The 16,637-nt window shown below is 38.9% G+C and overlaps 1 protein-coding gene across 3 annotated transcripts in view; it reads left to right on the forward strand.

Moving 5' to 3' along the window:
* GHR (growth hormone receptor) overlaps window positions 1-16,637 on the forward strand; it is a 149,180-nt gene that overhangs the window by 86,692 nt on the left and 45,851 nt on the right. For all 3 annotated transcript variants that reach the window (XM_063181418.1, XM_063181417.1, XM_063181416.1), the window contains one exon: window positions 1,361-1,440. In XM_063181418.1, the coding sequence (XP_063037488.1) occupies window positions 1,371-1,440 (70 nt within the window). In that variant the 5' untranslated portion in view covers window positions 1,361-1,370. The remainder of the gene's footprint in view (window positions 1-1,360; window positions 1,441-16,637) is intronic.

Consider the following 16,637-nt stretch of genomic DNA (forward strand, 5'->3'; position numbering starts at 1 on the left):
TGAGATGGGGAGCATTTCCTGGCTTACCTTTGCAGGTCTGGCTTAGGTTCTGCTAGTATAGAGCAGTTTGAGTAAATGCCAACTCATGGAGATGGTAATAGTTCTGAGTTTTTTCTGTACTGTGATTCCATCTGCTCTCTTAGTGTAAGAAAATTGAGGGAATTACCTTTTAAATTCAGCATTACTATAGTTTTACATACTCTACATTCTTGTGTTTTATGGTCTTTAACATTATTCAAACTTTGATAACTGTTCTAAGCAACTGACTAGTTTTTGACACCCAGATTTGATAGCATTGTTACTTGATAACTAACACCTACGTCGAGATTGTTACTCATTAGTTGGCTTTGGACACTTGTCGTTTAATCTCCTATTAGAAAGAAGATTAGAAAGAAATAAATAAAGAAGAAAGAAATAAAATCTCTAAATGAAAACAGTCCAGTGTAGAATCAATTTGTCATACCAGTTTACAGTCAGATGTGGAAGTGGAGCTATTCTCTCTCTGCTGCCTCTCTGAGAGAGGTGTGTTAGTGTATGGTGCTGGTTTGATGCCACAGAGCAAAAAAAATGCTGCCTGACTTTTTTAAACATCCATGCTCATTTTAGCATGTATGTTTTAGGTTTAGTTTTGAAGGTCTCTGGTAATCTCCATGGCTATAAATGGTCAGGTTATAATCCATGGTATGGATGTTTTCCCCATGGTATGGATGTTTTCCCCATACTTCCTACGGACACCTCAGTAGGTTTTTGGGAGCAAGGTGTCATCTTGTGCAGGTGTCTGCACAATCTGCAAGTCCAGCACAGAGCAGCTGCTGCCCTTCACCATTGTTACTATATGCTGGTGATAATGGCAAGAGCAAAGTAGAGCCTCAAAACAGGATTGTGTGATGGGGTTGTATGATGTGTGTACATATGTGGCACAAGTGAATTAAGGAAAACAAGGAGTGTGCTTTTTTGGGGGAAGTTGTAATGCCCTGGTTTAGTTTATGCTGGTTTATGCTGGGATTTGCATTCTTGGATGTTTTAAAGTCATTTGCAGATGTAGTCTATCAATTGACAATACTCATTTTTCCTCCCTCTGTATTTAATGAGAAATCAAGAAAATACTTGATTTTTCCTCCCTCTATATTTAATGGACTAGAAACACATAAGCTACTTCTCTTGTAAATACAGTATTTACTATCTGTTCCAGTCTGCAAGATGATGTATTGTTTTATGAGGCAATGAACAATAAACTAAATGCACTTCTGGTTTAAATCCAATCAAAAATTCAATAAAACTAGATAATAGCTTAAATGTCGTATCAGATTAGTAATATTTACTTGTAAAGAAACTCTCTTATTGTCTTTTCGTATTACAGAGTTAGGAGAATGGATCTTCGGCATCTGCTGTTTACTTTGGCACTGATCTGTGCAAATGACTCACTTTCTGCAGGTGATGGTAAGTTTTATGATGCCTTTCCATGCCTTTATGTGTGTAGATGTATAAATATGTAGCTTTATTTAAATTGTATTTTTATATTGAATTTTCAATGACTGTGCAACTTTCTTGGTTGCAGTAACCCAGGTACTAACGTGACAAATGCATCAGTTAATCTTTTTGTAAACATAGTGGGTGAGGTTGGGACACCTTGCGAAATGAAGGTGAATTTCAAAGACAGTTTTTGATGTGTAAGCAAGATGAAATTGAAAGAATGAAAGAATTGTATGGGATTAGTTAGTTTTTTTTTCCCTAACAAGTCTTCTAGCATATTCATATTTTAATTTTAGTATATTAATATCTTAAGTGTAGGACTTAGTATAAGTATAGGACTAAGTATTTAGACGTACAGGATAAGCATTTGAAGACTGTATGCTTTGAATCTCAGGCTAGTAGGAACAAGTTTCATAAGAAATAAACTTAGTAATTCTTGGGTGGAGATTATGGGATTTCAAAAGAACATGTACCCTTAGCCAGGCAGCTGGGACTGGTGTTTAACTCATTTAACAAAACACACGAACTTCAATGGGACTTGCATGTTGTGTCAGATTGATCTGCTTATGCTGGCTATGATCTAATTAACTAAAGAAGTGCAGCTCAACCTGGTCAGCTCTGTACTGTTCTGGTTTTCAGAACAGACAGCAGTAACAGTTTTCCATAATAATTAATTTTATGCAAACATGTCACTGCTTCTTGCAAAGCTACAGAGCAGCTGCAGCTCTGTAAACAGGTGCCCCTCCTGACTTAGCAGAGCAAGTCAGAAAGGGCAGTTTGTCAGGAAATTTTATTAAAGTGGAATGAAAACAGCGTCCACAGCTAACTCTAAATAAAGTGATATAATTTTCAGTGAAATTTTCTGACATCTCAATTTTTTTTTTCTTTAGGTCTATACTTTAGTTTTACTGACTGCAAATTAAACATCTATAGACTTGCAAGCCATGTAACATCAGCCTTTCTAGTGCTAGTTTTGAAGTATGGTAGGAAGCCTAAAGGCAATGACATAGTTGCCTGTAGTCATAACTGGCTCACATTTTAAAGGTATAGCCATAGCTCTTTGTCTTGATACAGTTCTGTATTTTCTTGGAGTTGCATACTTTGAATTTCTAGGTGTCTTGTATACATTGAAGCACTGGAGAGGCATATGAGGTGTTACTTGGATGTTAATGGAGACCTTAAACTAAAATAGGAAATAATTAAAACTCAGGTGATCAGTTCTCAGACAATTCTTCTATGAAGTTCATTCTGTTTATTAACAAACAGGTTTGGATACAGAAAATACAAGTGTCTGTTTATTTACTTCTATGCACGTGGCTCAAATGCTTGTCCTCTGTGCTAAAGAGAATCTGTAAGGCTGCTAGTTAAGACTTTTTTTTAACATTTACCAAACATATACACATGCACCAGCTCCTATTCATTGCAACCACAGAAAAGTCAGTAGAACAAAAATTAATGTATCCTGACTTCATCCTTTCCCCCGCTATGTCTGCATTTTACAGTAGACTCATTCAACAGTCAAAAATAATTCCCAGGGCAGTCTACTGGACCAACTGATTTCTCTCTTGAGTTTTAAGAGCACATGATTGTTATATGATCCTTGGCAGATGAGCTGTGGTCCAGATGTCCTAAGTGCAGTAAAAATCATTGTTATAAATAAAACTTGACCATAGCATCATCTTTGTGTGACTTTGTCAATGTTGATGAAATAGTAATTTCTATGAGATTACCTTCAGAACCAAAAAATTAAGAATATTTTGGTTGTTTCTGTGCTTAAATACAAGACACAGTACTAAATATTTATGTTCTGATTTGTTGTGCTAATAAAGATTGTGTGTGTGAAGGGAATTGCTTTTTTTAGTGATTGCTATTGATTTAATTGCTTCTAATTCTTTGGGCACATGCACAGTGAGAATGTCAGAGAAGGAAGTATAAATTGAGCAGCAGTATTTGAGATAACAGTATGAAAGAACATCCATTTGCTGTTCTTTTGTGATTTAGGACAGAGTATTAGACAAGATCTGTTTATTACATGTTTGAGATTTTTTCTCCCATGTGAATATGCTCATATCTACCAAAGTTCTCATGAAGATCCAGCCCCACTCAGGTCGTGAATCCTCACAATCTTCCAGTGCTCTGCCCAGCACAGTCTTGCTGAGACCTTTGTATAAAGTTCATTAAATGTGCTCTATACCTGTACCATATCTGATATGTTGCCTGGTGACTGGATCTATGGTGTCATGATTCCCTAAAAAATTCACTTCAGTAGTTCTATTTCTTCTGGCAGCAGAAGAGATAAAAATTACATATGTTTTGTAGTCTTGTACCAAAGCCCAGTACTGAACCAGTGTAGTATAGACTTGCACATGGGATACCTACATGTCTTGAAAGTAAACAAAGTGCAAATTCAGCTTTACAAGAGTGCTTGGAGTTGGCTTTGTGCCATGGGGTCGGATCCACCCAAGATAGAGTGAAATCCCATACAAGTTTCCTTCTGGCAGGATCAAGGATGTGAGGCCAGCAGTTGGCTAGGCAACTGCACAGCATTTGAGACCAGATATTGGACATTTAGTCACCTGTTTCCTGTCTCCAGGCTGGTATCCACTTCCGCTGGAGGTTTTCTATTGATTTAGCTTGTTTTTCATGCTCTCCTCTTGCAAAGAAGCTGGCTGCCAGCTCCCTAAACTGAGACTGCAGCTAGCATGAAGTGAGAGAGGTTCCCACTGTCTCTGAGAGGGTGATGCTCGAAGTGACCAGGTGTGTCCACTGCTCCAGGCCTTTGACTGTAATTCAGGGCTGAGCAGGTCTGGCACTTTCAGCCTTTCACCAGGGTTGCTGGCCCTTGTGCTGTCCATTCCCGTGAGCTTCCTGATGTACAGTGACAAGGAAAGAAAGTAAAGGCTGCAATAACAGGAAGGTAATTTCTAATAGGTGCATAATTACCATAGGTAAATGGGTTGTCTGCCTTCAGGGTTGGAAAGCACAAGGGCTGTTTTCACAGCTGATTAAGATGGGTGTGATTTTGACATTTTAGTTTAATTTAGTTAATTAGATACATAAACAAGAAAGAGTACTGCCTCATAAGCAGATGTATATCTGTGCAGTATTAATTGTAGTTCAGATATAAAAATATATAATTGCATGCAAATACACCGTTTGTATTTGAGATTTTGCATTAATGTAACTGTAGTGTTTCAAAACTATATCCAGAATTCACCAAGTACTTTGGTTTACTGTACCTGCTGACATCAGAGTAGTTGAGGGGGATTGCTCCAGACACAGACTGAAATATGTTTAGGAAGCAAAATTAAAGTTGTGATATTGTTTGCTTGTTCCTTCTCTACGTCTGATGAGCGTAAGTCAAATAAGGACATAGAGAAATAAACTGGGAACTAGTCCCAGTTAATAAAACAATACATAAGCTCAAGCAGCTCCAAAATGAATTTCTTCCCAGTGAAAAAAATGAGAAATGTCTTTTACCATATTTTTATGCTAGGACAAAGTTAATTCCAGACTATTACAGTTATGTTAATTTATCCTCTGAAACAGCTTTAGAAAGGCATTAATCTTTAATTGTTGCACAAGAAAAATAATTTTGAGTGAACTCATTGTACAATGACAATTTTAAGAGCAACAAGCTTTATATTATAATTCATTTTATCTAATTTGATTTTAAAAAAATATTTTTCTTTTTCCATCACAGCTTTTAAAATTATTTTATGAACCTGCTATGCTCAAATAGTCTATTTTCATAACTTTTATTTAAGAAATAGACTTAGTTATTTTTCTTTCTGAAACAAATACAGTCCAATTTTTATTTCCATCTGGATGTCCTTTTGTTTTACTGGTGTCAGTTGTTGTACTTGGATGTTTTGTGTGCATTACACATTGCTGATAAACCATCTAACTATATGTATGCACTGGGTATCAGTGTTCCAGTTGCAGAACTGGAGATTGAATCCATAACCCATGCATAGGACTTCAGAGTCATTAAAGACATGCCTGAGCAGCCAAGATTTCTGTGCAGGGCTCCCAGTGATACCAGTGGACCTGCAGGACATCTGCATCTTCCTGGGATGGTCAAAAGCTTACAGAGCTCTCTTTAAAACCTTATGCCCAGGTATCTGATACATAATTAACATGTATTTTCAGGTAATTAAGTCAAGTCTATCAGCTACTCAATGTGCCAGGGCCTGTTTTGCCTAACTCTCTATTTGCTATTAGGAGCTTGGACACCTAAGGCTAAGATTCATCACAGTGATATCTCTAGATACTCAAAAAGTGTGAATAAAACTTGTAGATAGCACACCTGTGCCTTTTAAGCTGAAGCTGGAAGGCAAGCAGAGTATCCTGGGCAGTCTGAGATAGCTACAGATGTTTAGGCAACTATATTTTGCCCTATAGGGCATAAAGGGAGCTAACTTTAGGTGTTCTTATTTTGAACTGAGCCTCATCTTTGCAGCTGACTTGTTTCAATGTGCATAATTCTGCTTGCTTTCTTCGGGGTAGTGTCATAGCTACTCAGCCAGACACTGTAGGTTTTCTGCTACTGTCAAGGTGAGGGGTCTTCTCACTGGACTGTTGGGAAAGCATGTGGGATCTTGCTGGCAGACACATGTTGTCTGAAGGCTTTTGTGACATGTGAAGAAATTATTAGAATTAAATTAAGCAGAAAGGTGACTTTGAAGGGCAGCATATTCTCTTCTAGGACAGGGAAATTTGTCCTTCAGTTCATGGAGTCAGGAGGTACCAAACGATTCAGAAAAATGGTCTTATCTGTAAACATGTTTTGTGATTTAGATGAACTCAAATTTTATAGATGCAGTCAGTAACAAAACATTTCTCAAGTATTTGTTGGGGTTTTTTTATAACTTCTTTCATTATCACAAAGACTAGATATATTTGCATATATTAAAATCCTCATCTTGTTAGGAAGGGACAAAAGGACAGAATCTTCCTTAGCTTGAGCTGCAAACATTCTTGCCTTCTCTTGGTAAATAGTACATAATACAGTTAGTAGTCATTTGTTCACAGTGGTCATTTTCTCTTCTTGATTCTTTTAGTTTGGTTCATCTTTCCTATGGCCTTTCTCTATTTTGCCTGTTTTCTCAGTTAAATGCAGCTAAATATGGAGCATAAGTCCAAGCAGAGCTGGCAGGAAAACCTGATAAACTGAAAACTGTGATCAGTGTGATGAATCCTGGTGGATGTGGATGGGGGCAGAACTGTTGAGAAGGCAGGTTTAAAACTTCCACCTGAAAACAAAGCCTTTAGAATAGTTGCCCTATTTGCCTATTTTAAGTGTTTCCAAGCAAGAAGTGTGTTCCGTTATGTAGAAGAAATTGCTACAGACACATTCCAAGAGCCAGAATCAGAAACCTTGGCACAGAGAAGCGTAAGTTATACCACTGTGATCTGGCTAAGCCATTTCAGCTGAAGAGAAGATTCATTTTGGCAGAGAAAAAAATAGTATTTCCATCATCACTTTCCATTGGGATTAAGGATAGCTTTGATGACTAGCAGAAAAATCCAAGGGAAGGCCAAGGAAGTGCACTTCTGAGTTACTTTTACCACTCTTGCTTCCTACCCAGTAGTATATATTTCAGGTAAACCATTTGTCTGGACCTGTGTGACAGTATCTCATGGGGAAGAAAGGATTTCACATTGCTTGTCTTTTACAGAAAACTATTTGGGATTTCTAAATGTGGAAAACACATGCTGAAAATTAATTGCAGGTGGGGCTATATTTTATAAGAAAACTCAGAAAATCAAAAGCATTTTAAGGTATTTGAAGCCTGAAATTGTGCCCTGAAATGTCTGTGTTTAGGCTTACATCTGAGTAGATCCAATGGTTTAAATGCTAACTTGAGATGCAGAAACTTGTCTCCTTTGTCCTGTCTTCCAAACCACATCTGTGACTCCAGCATTTACTGAAGATTTTCAAGGCTTTGAATATCTTCACCCGCAAGCCTGCCAAAAACACTTCTTGGACAATCAGCTTCAATCAGATACCCTGTAAAAGACGGTACATGCCAAAGTTTCCCCATCCAGTTATCTCTGTCATCCTTAATATTCCTCCTATTGTGTGTATTTCCTTCATTGCTCTTTTGTTGCTATCATATTTTCTTCTCTATTTAACACAGACTTGCCAATTTGCTGTGCTCTGATTGCTGTGTTTTGAGGCAACTTGCAAGAATTAGCGACTCATCAGTGGTTAGTGCCTGGTGTAGTCAGAAGGAGAGGTCAGTCTTTCTCCCTCCCAGTGGCAAAGCTTGTGATCCCAGCAGGGCTTTGCTCTCCCAGGCAGACTTACAGACTGCAGGCTAGCTACCAACATGCGCCCTGGTCCTCCTGTGAGCCAGAACTGCCTCTCTGCTACCAGGACGGAGCTGCATCCAGAACCACTGACTGATGGTGGCCACTTGCTTTCAGAGGAGTGAGGCCAATTTGAAACACAAACTTTTTGCCTGCAAATGGAGTGAAGCTTTTGTATTTGGGGAGGAAGATCACGTGGTGGAAATTATGCAAAACCTTGCACAGCAGTTAGTTACCACTATCTAAGAGGCTAACAAGTGAGAAAGTTCCTGGTTACAATCTTTAACTCCGCTTAGTATTTTAAATGTAGTTGTGTATTTAATGCGAATTAGAGAAACCGTGTGTACTGCACTAGCCAAATCAATGCAGATAATTAACTTTGCAGCAGGGGAAAGAAAAGTAGCTCTAGCAAAAAACCACTAGTCTGTATTATAAAAGCAGATTACAGGAGTAATCGTTCCACACGACTGAATAAATCATTCCATACAGTAAAATACACACAGAGAAAATTTCTTTCAATACCATCCATCTCTAACAGGAAAAAGAACCTTTAGTTGCTGCATATTCATGGTATGTAATGAAATGCTCCTGAAAAGGGGTGACTTTTTCAATTTATTTAAACAATGATGCAGCTATTGTGCAGTAACTTGCACTGCCTGATTTAAAACACCAGAGATTTTTACAACCAGGAGACTCTTTGCTATTTTGCACATTCCTTATCCATGCTGTGACAGCAGGGATTGTACTGGAAACTGAGTAAAAGTGTGACTGGAATTTGGAGAGCTGTAATTGAACAGATCTGGTTTCTATAAATCAGGGAGTATTGTGTGCACCTCAGCAATATTTTGACACAACTGGGTGTTCCCCCTCCATTCCAAGGGATCCAAAGTGAACAAGGAACATTCTAGAGCAGGAGTTCCCAAGATGCCATTCTTGAGGCACACAGAGTGACCCTGAAAGCTTCGCACTGGCCAGCACCTGCAGCAGAATCAGATGATTCTCAGGGTTGCAGCAGAGCTTTCAGCACAGCTGGGTAGTTCTGGAACTGGAGCCACCTTCTGAAGCGTGCCTAATTCCAGCCTTGAGGAATTTTTGGTCACTTGGGCTCCAGAGACACCCCTGTTTCCAGCCCTGGCAACTGCCCTAGTCTTCCTTGTTACACTCTGGCACACTGAACTGGTACCCAGGTGATTAATGACTTCTGAGGATGGAAAGGGGAATGGGGATGAGATACTGTTGGGGAGCTTGGCTGTGGTGTGACCCTCCACAACAAGTTTCTGGCAAGGTTCCCCTTGGAAAACAAAAGTACCTGGCATAATGTTTCCCTTCTGAATTACTGGAGAGGTGCCCATGAACTATGGAAGAGTGATGTAGTAGGTGAGAGGCAGAGCTGCAAACTATGAGTCCTCTCTCTGGCTTCTGAACCTGGAACAAGTCCTGCTACTTAACAAGATGGAGGTTTCTCTACTTTGCTTGCTATTCTCACCTTTTGTAGAAGCATAATCAAATAGTAAGAGCAATGGTCAGTTTTATTCCGCACATCTAACAGATTGTGACTCTGCTGGGGATTTTAAATTCTTCCTGCATAATGCAGTGAAGATTTTCTTTTTTAGAAGTATTGGTTTTTGGTTTTTTTTACAGATGTTTATATGTCGTCTACTAAGTCATTTGGTGCAGAGGGGTAAAAAAAGAAAAGCCATAATGTATGCTGATGAAGTTGGTCGAGTGTCTAAAGAGCCATACAAAATACCGATTCAGTCCTGTGATTCATTCTCATGAAGTTGGTCAGGGAGACAGACAGTTGTTCACTCCCTGCCATTTTGGATTTTTTTTGAGCCCTTGATATAGCACTGTAAGCAACAGTTCCTTGAAGAAACACCAGGGACAAAATGGAAGGACTTGTATGGATTAAAGAATTAATCAAAAGTGGGGTAAAAAAGAAAAACGAGCTCCCACATCCAAGAGTATCTCCTGTCTACCCTTGTGCAGGGAAGAATTAAATCCAGGTCTGTTCTGCTGTGGCAGGACCGGCTGGAAAGCCGTGCAGGTCTGGGAGGCACTGAGGGAATGAGGGGAAGGATGCGAGGGGAGCTGCTGGAGCCCTGCAGCCCTGTGCACAAACACTGGGCACTGCTGGAATGGGGCTGCCCAGGGAAACGCCACAGAGTACCCAGACCAACAAGTGTGTCTTCTGTGGGCTATCCCAGATTGTACCCTGAGCATATTTGGAGAAACATGCTGAAAGGAAATACGTTTATTTTGTATTTGGTCTGGGATTTTGTTTATTTATTACTCCCCTAGAAATGTGTAGTCTTGGCTTTAGGACTGACGCAGAAACTTCAAAAGCAAATTGAAAACTGTCTTGGATCAAAAATTTACTCTTGAATCCCTATCTACTAGAACCTTTCTGTGTATTGCACTTTGTAAAGACAAAATAACAAGACCAATTATGTGCCTGGCAGGCAAAGACCATGTGCATCATGTTGCTTTTAAGATACACTTCGTGTTTGCTACCTATGCCTACTATATAACAGGAAAAACAGAGAGTATTTAATAAATAGTAAATATTCAACAAAAAATTCATACAAATAAAATAATGTCATTATGCCCTTTGAATATGTGTCTGGTCTCCTCGTAGCTGAAACACTGAACAAAGAATAATGTGATAATTTACTTTTAACAGGAAAACTGCAAGTGTTAAGGAAGCAAATTTAGGTAATAACTATAAATGTTAACATGATCTATTTATTGTTTGCTGTTAGTGATCAAGTAGTTAATAGTCAATGTAATTACTTCAGTAAAAATGCTGATGTCAACTATAGTTACTGTTTTAATACTGTATAGGTTTTAATTGAAACCATCTGTTTTAATCCTTGTATATATCCTAGGTTGATCTTTACTTGCAGGGAAGTGTTTTTCTGGCAGTTAAAAGTAATTATTAACGGAATGGAAATTATTAGTGGTTCATGGTTTGGCAAGGAAAAGAAATGCCTTTTCAAGTTCTTGGTGTCTCTTTTAGAGAGCTCCTGCACCAGAAATGGTTGAGGTTGGAGTATAACACAGAGTATTTTCTGTCACAAGTCTATGTGATATTTGGGGTTCATCCCAGTGAGGTGTTTGGAAGTGTAAGTCACTGGTCTGATTATTCTCCACCACTTAATTAAGCCCATTTATTTCACAGGGCAAAGGAAATATGGGTGGTTTATTAAAACACTGGGGAAGAATGTCAGAAATGCTGGCATGTATACATAAACAACGTAATTTACTTTCTAGTGAACTGTGTCATTCTCCAGTGTATTCTTCAGAGGATTTATAGAGGATGTTTGGTCTTGCTAATTTGTTGAATCAGCTTTGACTGTAACTGTCCTGTCTAAAATTGCCCCGTTACTCAAGGATATCTCCACCTGGCTCCAGAACTCAGCCTTCATGCTGTAAAGATCTGTTAAGCCACTTTGCAGTAAAAGGAGAAGCATCTAGGGCAACTCCAAAAGTAGTGAAATAGATGTGAGATCAATAATTTATCATCCTTCCTTTCTGATTTCATAGCTATGACACAATAGGAAACTGTAGAAGTTTATCAGAAAAACCCGAAGTATCTCCATGTACTCTTGTCACATGCCTTTCAGCACACCTAGGGACCTTCAGAACTCAATCAAAGTCCTGGTTGGATCATGCCATACTTTATAGATGTAGAAGGCAAGACTTCGCTCTAGGAAGGATGCACTGGAAGCTTTTCAGGCTGTCCAGCTGTCACAGCTGACTGTGTTTAATCTCCCATTCTTGGTCAAGCCAGTTAAGCAGAGTTAAATCGTTGTCTACAAAAATACCTGTAATATTGCAAGAACCCTTCTGACAGAGATGTAATGTTAAGACCAGTAACAGAGACAAAGCCATCAGAATTTCTTGTGGTGACCCAAAACATGCAGCTGATATTACGTACTTTTCAAGGCTGTGAATGATGTTCATAGTTTAAAGTAGATTTTTCTCTGTTATGTCCTTTTTTCCTCCCTGAATCAAGAAACGTTTGTTTTTTACCAGGAGGAACATGCGTTACAGGATCTGGCATGTTTGCATGTGGTACAAGCTTGTGAATGTTTTGTTGAGATAAGTGAGTGACAGCTTCCAGTTGGTGTTCTGCAGGAGGTGAGGGTTTCTTTCCAGAAGCCCTGACCATGTCAAAATAACTATATTCTCCTTGCAGAGCTCCCAGTCTGACATGTTATCTTATCCCCTCAGTACAGCAGTGCTGATATTTTACTACAACAGTTTTTCATGCTAATTGTCTTGGGTAGCAGCTTTAGTTACAAGAAGAGCTGAAAGAATTATATCTATCAGAGTTAGCATTTTGTCTCCGTTGCCCAGCATTATAACAGAAGACTTGATTGTAAATTGTTGTTAAATGCTGTTTTTCAGTTGTGACAGCATGTTACCACTGGAATTCAACTTATTTTTTGTTCCAATTTTTTAAGCCAAAAAGGGCATTTTTTCTTAAGAGAATAAGGCTATGTTTTCTTCTGTTTTAGAGAAGTGTCAACAGTTAAGGCCATGCTATTTAATTCCATTATACCCCCTGGAAATTTCTCAAGAAACATGAGTTATGACCATGTCAATGCTTTTCACTTTATGGGTTTCACATCTCAGCAACTTGCAAAGATGTGTGAAATACAATTAACAGTTCCAGTAGTCCCAAGATACCTATATATAAGCACTGGCTTTCTAGACATAGCATTGTTTTTCCCAAGGTCATAGCTATCCCTAAAGGAAACAGAGTATTAGCCATAGTATGTGGCTCTTAACCCTGTTTAAGAACGCAAATGGGACCTGATTAAAATAGTATATGGCTTATACTGGTGGGAGTCCTTGATCTAAAGAGAGCTGGCCTGTGTATGTTGTTCTAATTGCTGTGGGAATACCATCATGCACTCAATTGTAGTTTATGAAAAGCTGCTGTAGTCTTCTAAAAAATTACTTTTAGAAAAGTTCTGAATCCATCATATTGTTACTGGAGATAAGCTGCCATGACTGGTATAACATACAGCATTTCCTGGTTGTAATGCACTGTAGCACTTAAATGCAGCATGTTAGAAAGACATTATTTTTTTACAAAAATACATTAAAATGAATCGTCCTTCCTTTTAATCAGGGCAAGTCTAATGTACTAAATAAGGAATAAAATTTAATCCATATTTGAGATGGCTACAGGGTAGATATGTCCCTAGGAGTTTCAGACTGTCCTGAGTTCTCAAGTGTTTATTTCAGTGCTAAGGCATGAGTGAGCTGGGGAGTTAGTTATGGATTTTTGTTATTTTTGTGGGTGGTTCTCACCTGATTGGTGTGAAATTACAATTTATATTGTTTTTGTTTCCTGGAGGGAAACATTTACCTGAATTGTCACTGACAGACATACCTGTCACTGGTCTCAGCAGAAAGGCAAATCAGTGGCAATAATCTGAGATCTCCAGATAAGGCTGAGGCGTGTTGGCAGAAATGGTGAGCTTCCAAAGCCATTTACTTGTCCTAAAGAAAGCAAAATTCCTGTGACTCCAGCAAGACTAATAGTTCTATAATAATGACACTGGTCTGAAACAAGCTTTCAGCATCTGGCTGTGCCATAGAAATTCCTCTGTGTCCTTGGAAAATTGATTAATATCTGTGTCCTGGCTCCCTAGCTGAAAAGTGAAAAGGCACTTTAGGGATAAACTTCTTAATCTGTTTGAGTTTATCAGATATTATGGTGAATGAAATTGCTGAGGTTGTGCAATACCCTCTGTCAACAGCATTGTATTTATTGTACAGAACAAAGTCATAGAAAATTGTATCTCCTCCTCCAGCGCTCATGAAGCTGGCAGGCTCCCTCCTCCACCAAGGCAGGGAAAGGTGTCTGTACGCTTGTCAGGAGGTAAGGGACACCACCCAGGAGCACAGAAAGAGCTGAAGTGTCCTCCAGCACATGTATTTTTTTTTTTTTCTGAGTAAATCTACATACTTGCAGAAACTATGCTTTTCTTCCAACAGGAAAGGTCTTACGCTAATGTGGGCCCATAACTAATTGTTGCCATGGGAAACTCTGAAATGGCCACCCACGCTTTTATATCTGAATCGAGCTTGTGTTCATTCCATCTGTGGGTCAGCATACGCAGATTAGTGTGTATATATGTTTCTTCCCTGGTCTAGCATGGTCAAGCTGAGTTATGAAAGGTTGCCTTTCATGTTAAAGATTCTGGAAGCATCAACCAGCCCTGGAACACTCTGTCTTATGGGGCTGCTCCAGTGCTGACGTGCCCAGAGTACCCTGTGGTATTCCTTCAGTTCATTGGTGTGCTCAGAGCTGATGAAAGGCACAGCCAGTCTTAGGAAATTTTCACTTTAATTGTTGGCAGCGTGACCCTGCAGCCCTTCTCCCCACAGAATGAAATATTGTGCAAACATAAAAATGCAAATACTGGAGCTTTTCAAAGAAGAAAATATGGTGTTTTGAATTATAAACCTATTTTGCCCTTTTCTTGTACTCAGACTGTATTGTCCTGTGTGAAGTTTTCTAAAATACTTGCACTGTGAGATGTGCACTTGATTTGGAGAATCCCAGCTCAGATGACTGAAGTTTGGAGAAATTGGAAGTGACCTAGCCATCCTTGGTGGCAGGTAGTGACTGAGGTGTCTGCTGGACAGGAGAAGGCAATGTCACTGGCACATGGTTTCTGCTAACCAGCAAGTGCTTGTGGAAGGTACTTGGACAAGTAATTCTAGATATACTTGTTGATAGGTAAAATTTGACTTATTTTTAAGCTGCTTAGTTTTTGAAAGCTTTTTTAGGTCTGCTACTGAAGACAAGGTACTTGCTAGCTACTTGCTAGGCTAGTAGCAAGCACTAATTGCTAAGCTAGCAATCACTAGGCTCAAGAAACAGGGACTTCTCTCACTGTACCATTGTCCTTTCAGAGCAGATCTGTGTGAAGATTCAAACATATTGATGAAATGTTGTGGAAAAGGCTTCATTGTCACTGGCTGAACTACACATTTTCTTTGGACTGTGAATTTGGCACCATTTGTTGAGACGAAAGAAACACCAGCAGTAGAGTGCAATGCTTGGCTCCCTCCCTGCCTTCAAAACAGCCTAACCTGCCAATTTCTTCTGCATACCCAAATACTGACTAGATTAATATAAGTGTTAATTATAGCATCATTTGAGACAGCAAGCTAGCACTTGTTCCTGTCTAGCACTTTCATGTTGGTGTGTGAGCACCTTTAGTCACCAGCAGCTCTTTTCCGTAAATACAGGATAAGCCACAGCTGTCACAGGAGCATGAGCCTTAATGATCCCCTAACTGTGTGACTTTGTACAATTTATTAAGTTGTTCCCCTGGTTTCCTCATTTTTTGTTTTGAAAAGTTTTTTAAAGTCTGAAGAAATAGAGACTACACATGCTATGAATTTAATTTTGTTATGGTGGATTTATTTTTGTTATGATTATGATTTATTCTGGCACTTCAGGTGACTAGATAAACTTAGTGGGATTTTGAGATGTGATTTACATCTAATTGTCACACTATTGCTATGCTTGCATTTCCTTAAATGACAATTTTGCTTTAACTGTGGGAGAGCTCACAAAAATTTTAGCTATAATGAAGTACATACTTACAGTATAGACTTCCAGTAGGACACTGAGGTGCTGGAGTGGGTCCAGAGAAGGGTGGCAGAGCTGGTGAAGGGTCAGCTGGGGATGAAAAGTCCTGTGAGGAGCAGCTGAGGGAGCTGGGGGTGTTTATCCTGGAGGAAAGAAGGCTCAGGTGTGACCTTACCACTCTCCAGAACTGCCTGGAAGGAGGCTGTGGCCAGGTGGGGTTGGTCTCTTCTCCAGCAACTGGTGACAGGAAGAGAGCTCATGGCCTCAAGCTGTGCTAGGTTAGGTTTATGTTGGACATTGGGAAGATTTTTTTCACAAAAGGGATGACTGAACATTGGGATGGGCTCCCCGGGGGCATGGTGGCATCCCCATCCCTGAAGGTGTTTAGGACTGGAAGTGACACTCACTGCCATGATCTGGTTGACAGGGTGGTGTTCAGTCACAGGTTGGACTCGATCGCAGAGATCTTTTCCAACCAAATTGATTCTTTAATATTGAAAGTGAGAGTACCAAGCTAAACACCTCTGCATGCAGGCCACCTGATGCTCATTACCTCCTTTTCCTAGACTTGAGTAATTTACTAATGAAGAAAAGACCTTACAAAAATAATGTGAATTTAAAACATATTTTATAAAAGTTCCCCTATTTTTAAATGATCTTAAGGATATTTTACGAATTAGTTAAACTGAATGGCATAAATGAGACAGAAACCTGTTCAAGCTACAAAAGATTTCATGATCTTGGAAAGAACCTTTTTTAGTAAAATGTCAATATTGAAGTTGTAAAAGAAGAATACTTTTGTTTTTCCACCCTCAAGGTTACTTATCTAACTGCTATCTGTATTTTTGATGAGTTACCATAATATTTTGTATTTCTGTTAATTGGGCCACTTAAAATATCTTTATAGATTTCCAAGTAGATAAATCTCTGCTTTCAATTCTTTGAAATGCAATAACAGATGTTTGTCATGTTATAGTTGTAGTTGTAGAACCATAAGCACAACAAGAGTTTCTAATTTACTTCATTTTTGTTTCATTTTGTGAAGTGCCTTACTGGAGAAAATGGATTCTTAGGGGTATGGGTTACTTTAAATCATGAAATGTACTACATAGGGACATATTACAGATGCAATATTTTATCCTTTAGCTGAAGTATCTTTTGAAAAATTAAGAAATTTTTGTACTAAAAGTATTTTTAATAAGTGAGTAAAACTGTACTTAGTTGT

Source organism: Melospiza melodia, chromosome Z (assembly GCF_035770615.1).
Source record: "Melospiza melodia melodia isolate bMelMel2 chromosome Z, bMelMel2.pri, whole genome shotgun sequence".
Taxonomy (NCBI): domain Eukaryota; kingdom Metazoa; phylum Chordata; class Aves; order Passeriformes; family Passerellidae; genus Melospiza; species Melospiza melodia.